This window comes from Orcinus orca, chromosome 4 (genome assembly GCF_937001465.1).
Source record: "Orcinus orca chromosome 4, mOrcOrc1.1, whole genome shotgun sequence".
In the NCBI taxonomy this organism is placed as follows: domain Eukaryota; kingdom Metazoa; phylum Chordata; class Mammalia; order Artiodactyla; family Delphinidae; genus Orcinus; species Orcinus orca.
The window spans coordinates 127,070,469-127,074,228 of record NC_064562.1 but is presented as its reverse complement, the minus strand read 5'-3'; the positions used below and the strand labels follow the sequence as shown (position 1 = coordinate 127,074,228).

The 3,760-nt window shown below is 52.3% G+C and overlaps 1 protein-coding gene across 1 annotated transcript; it reads left to right on the top strand.

Annotated features, from left to right (window-relative positions):
* Nucleotides 1-572: 572 nt before the first annotated feature.
* NEUROG2 (neurogenin 2) lies at nt 573-3,040 on the top strand. Its single transcript, XM_012535191.3, has 2 exons — nt 573-711; nt 1,088-3,040. The coding sequence occupies exon 2, from the start codon at nt 1,089-1,091 to the stop codon at nt 1,920-1,922; it is 834 nt and encodes a 277-aa protein (XP_012390645.1). The 5' UTR covers nt 573-711; nt 1,088; the 3' UTR covers nt 1,923-3,040.
* Nucleotides 3,041-3,760: the final 720 nt, after the last annotated feature.

Below are 3,760 nucleotides of genomic sequence, written 5' to 3'. Positions count from 1 at the left end.
GCAGCGGCGGCGACAACAGCCGCAGCTTGAGCCGGTGCAGCCGCCACCGCTTCAGCACTCCGACCGCAGCCTCGAGCTCCAGCAGGAGCTTTAGAACCATTTTATGCTGATTAGATAAAGGGGGAGAAGAGAGGCGGGGGCGATGGGAGGAGGAGGATGGATGGCAGGGCCAGGGGAGGGGGGAAGTGGGTGAAGAAAGAGAAAGAAATGAATGATGATAATGCAATGAAAAGAGTAAGCCGGGGAGGGAAAAGCGGGGGAGAAGGGGGGCTGGCACAGGGGGAGGAGGCGGCGGCGGCCGCGGATGGGGGGAGATGGGGGCCCCGGGGGCAGATCTGATTGTTTTCTTGGTGGTATATAAGGGGTTTTAAGGAGAGTCGTGTGCCAGACACGCAGCCACTGAACCACAAGCAGCTTCGCTTTAACTGGAGTGCCTGGGAGTCGCGTGCCACGAGCCGTACGGCCGGGGACTTACTGACAGACAGACACGCACCACCAGCACAACACACGAGACCCGGGCGGGTCGCCGCGGCCGCCGGGGCTCTTGGCAAACTCGCACGACGGAGAGGTCCCCCGCGGAGCCGCGCCGCAGTAGCGCCAGTCTCGCTGCTTCCAAGGCAGCAGAAGGGGCAGCACTGCGCTCCGGACTGCTCGGAGAATAGCAGCACACGCCAAATAGCGACGCCGAGGCACACTTAGAGAGCGAACCAAGTAAGTATCCGCGCGGCGGCTTCCAACTTGGAAGGGTGTTTCCCGCACTCCGTCCCACCACGCCCGAACGCCCTTCGCTCGCGCTGAATCTTTGTCACGGGGGCCGCAGCCCTTTCCGGGGCGGGAACACAGCCGTCAGGGCGGCCGGTAGAGTTCGGGACTCAGTTGGCTGGCGACGGGGTCACAACAGGGGCGCTCCTGAGCTTGGGGAGCACTGGAGGGGTTTCCTCCCCAATTTACCTTCCTCCTTGGCGCCGTTCCGAGGCGTTCTTCTCGGGTGCGCGCAGCAGTACATCCCGGTGACACCAAGAACATGCCTCTGCTTCTATACTGACGCCTCGTTTGGTTCTTTCTCCTTCTCTGCTCTCTTCTCCAGGATGTTCGTCAAATCTGAGACCTTGGAGTTGAAGGAGGAAGAGGACGTGCTGGTGCTGCTCGGCTCGGCCTCCCCCGCCTCGGCGGCTCTGACCCCGCTATCTTCCAGCGCCGACGAGGAGGAAGAGGAGGAGCCGGGCGCGTCGGGCGGGGCGCGTCGGCAGCGTGGGGTCGGGGCCGGGGCCGGGGCGCGGGCTGGCTCGCCGGGAGGGGCCGAGGGCTGCCGGCCAGCGCGGCTGCTGGGTCTGGTGCACGAGTGCAAACGGCGCCCCTCCAGGGCGCGGGCCGTTTCTCGCGGCGCCAAGACGGCCGAGACGGTGCAGCGCATCAAGAAGACCCGTAGATTGAAGGCCAACAACCGCGAGCGCAACCGCATGCACAACCTCAACGCGGCGCTGGACGCGCTGCGTGAGGTGCTCCCCACGTTCCCCGAGGACGCCAAGCTCACCAAGATCGAGACCCTGCGTTTCGCCCATAACTACATATGGGCGCTCACCGAGACGCTGCGCCTGGCTGACCACTGCGGGGGCGGCGGCGGCGGCGGCGGCGGCGGCGGCCTGCCGGGGGCGCTCTTCTCCGAGGCCGTCTTGCTGAGCCCCGGAGGCTCTAGTGCCGCCCTGAGCAACAGCGGAGATAGCCCTTCGCCTGCCTCGACGTGGAGCTGCACGAACAGCCCCGCGCCGTCTTCCTCCGCCTCCTCCAACTCCACCTCGCCCTACAGCTGCACTTTATCTCCTGCCAGCCCGGCGGGTTCAGACATGGACTATTGGCAGTCGCCACCTCCCGACAAGCACCGCTACGCACCTCACCTGCCCATAGTCAGGGACTGTATCTAGAGCCGCCATCTCTGCTACCCACGCCAGGCCTTAGTGGCTACCCTTTCCTGTCCCCTTTCAAGCCCTCCTCCCACCCCTCTCCTGACCCCGCTTCCATGCCCCAGAAACGATCTCACTACTTAGAGCAGGTGTAGCCGTTATGATTCCTGGGTTGTTTGTTGCCTTCCTTGGCGAAGGGCTTCCTTCATTCAGACGGGCTCTCTAATTTATTGGTGTGATGGAGCTTATTGTCAAAGAGGATGGTAGAGTTCGGGGGGCACTTCTTAAGGCTAAAAAGATGCTGGGAAGAGATGAAGGTGGCATGTCGAAAGAGTTTGCAGAGCGGACTGACGCTCCTCCCCTCTCTCGGTGCAGTGCGTGTGAATCTCCCAGAGGGAATGCAACTGGTTCCTGTGATCTCTTCACCTTTGCTTCTATGTAGAGATGTTAATGTCGAGTAGAAAGAAATGTATCTTAGCATCTGAATGATTTTACCGGTAATAATATTATCCACAGATTTGCAATGGCTGGCATCTGCTTTATTCCCAGTGCTGTCTGCGGGCTGTGGGAATTTCACCTGTCAAACCAAACTTTCCCTCTCTGATGTGCACTTTGTTCTGTTTCCCAGATTCGTCACAATGCCTATTGTCCCGCCCTTCTCTTTCCTTTTTCTTCTCCATTTTGCCATCTGTCTCTTATGATTTATAAGGGGGAAAAAGTTGTTTTGTTAGAGGGCCAGGTTAGAAGTCATTGTATAATTTGTAGGCTTTGTAATGATTGAATGCAAGCGTGGAAATTTAGGCTGAACTCTCTATCAAAAGGAGAAATGTGGAGGAAAAGGGAAAAATCAGGAGGGAGGATTGCTTCATGTATTATTTATCTCGACCTTTTAGGGGAGAAGGAACTCCCCTATTCTTTCAAGAGATTAAAAATAAATCAACAGGCTGAAAACCTAAGCAGACACGGAGCATTGCCAGGATCAGCCACACACGTGTTTCCTTCTATTTATTATAAAGAAAAATTTCATGAGAAAAGTATGTATTTTTTGTATATTCTACAGAGTTTATTCTAGTATGTATTTACATCTTGGAAGAAAAAGAAAATTGTTCTCATGATTAAACTATAAATAAAATATCTAATTTTCATAGTTTTTGTATGTTGTATGACAATTTTTTCTTGCTTATGTGGCTTTTAGAAGAATGAGTTGCATTTTTCTGAAATTCTCCCGATATCAAATTGAGTAGAGTACTTGTATTTTTTTGTCAATGTGTAGAGATTTCACTGACACATAAGGTCTAAGCAATCACAGGAAGCTGAATTATATTCGAGACACTAACATTGATATAAAAGTATAACTCTCAGTACAGACAAAACTTAGTTTCTAAGAAATCAATTTCGGAGCAAACAAGATTAGTAAAAAATTGGGGGAGCATTTACGATAATTTTATTTTGATAATTAATAATTATTTTAATTAATGATAATTAAGCCATGATAAGTGCCAATGTTCAGAAACCTTGATGTTAAAAAACAGTGAAGTTGAAATTTCTTGGTGGAGTATGTAGAAATTTGATTCTTACACTTCACTTCTTTGAGCTTCAGTTATCATCTGTGAACTAAAGGGATTGGACAGTGATCTCTAAGGGCCCCTTCCAGCTCTAACATCTGTGACATAACTGAGTATTTATAAATTCATTATTGAAAGCTGATTTCATATTAGCCAATCCAATCTTTGTTAAAATAGTTTACACAACTTCTTCAAAGAAAAAGCAAAGATGTTTTCCTAATCTCCAGGGTACATAACTCTGTAACTTGTACCTCAATCTCCAAAGCAGAAATCAGTGACCTTTGGCCTTGGGTC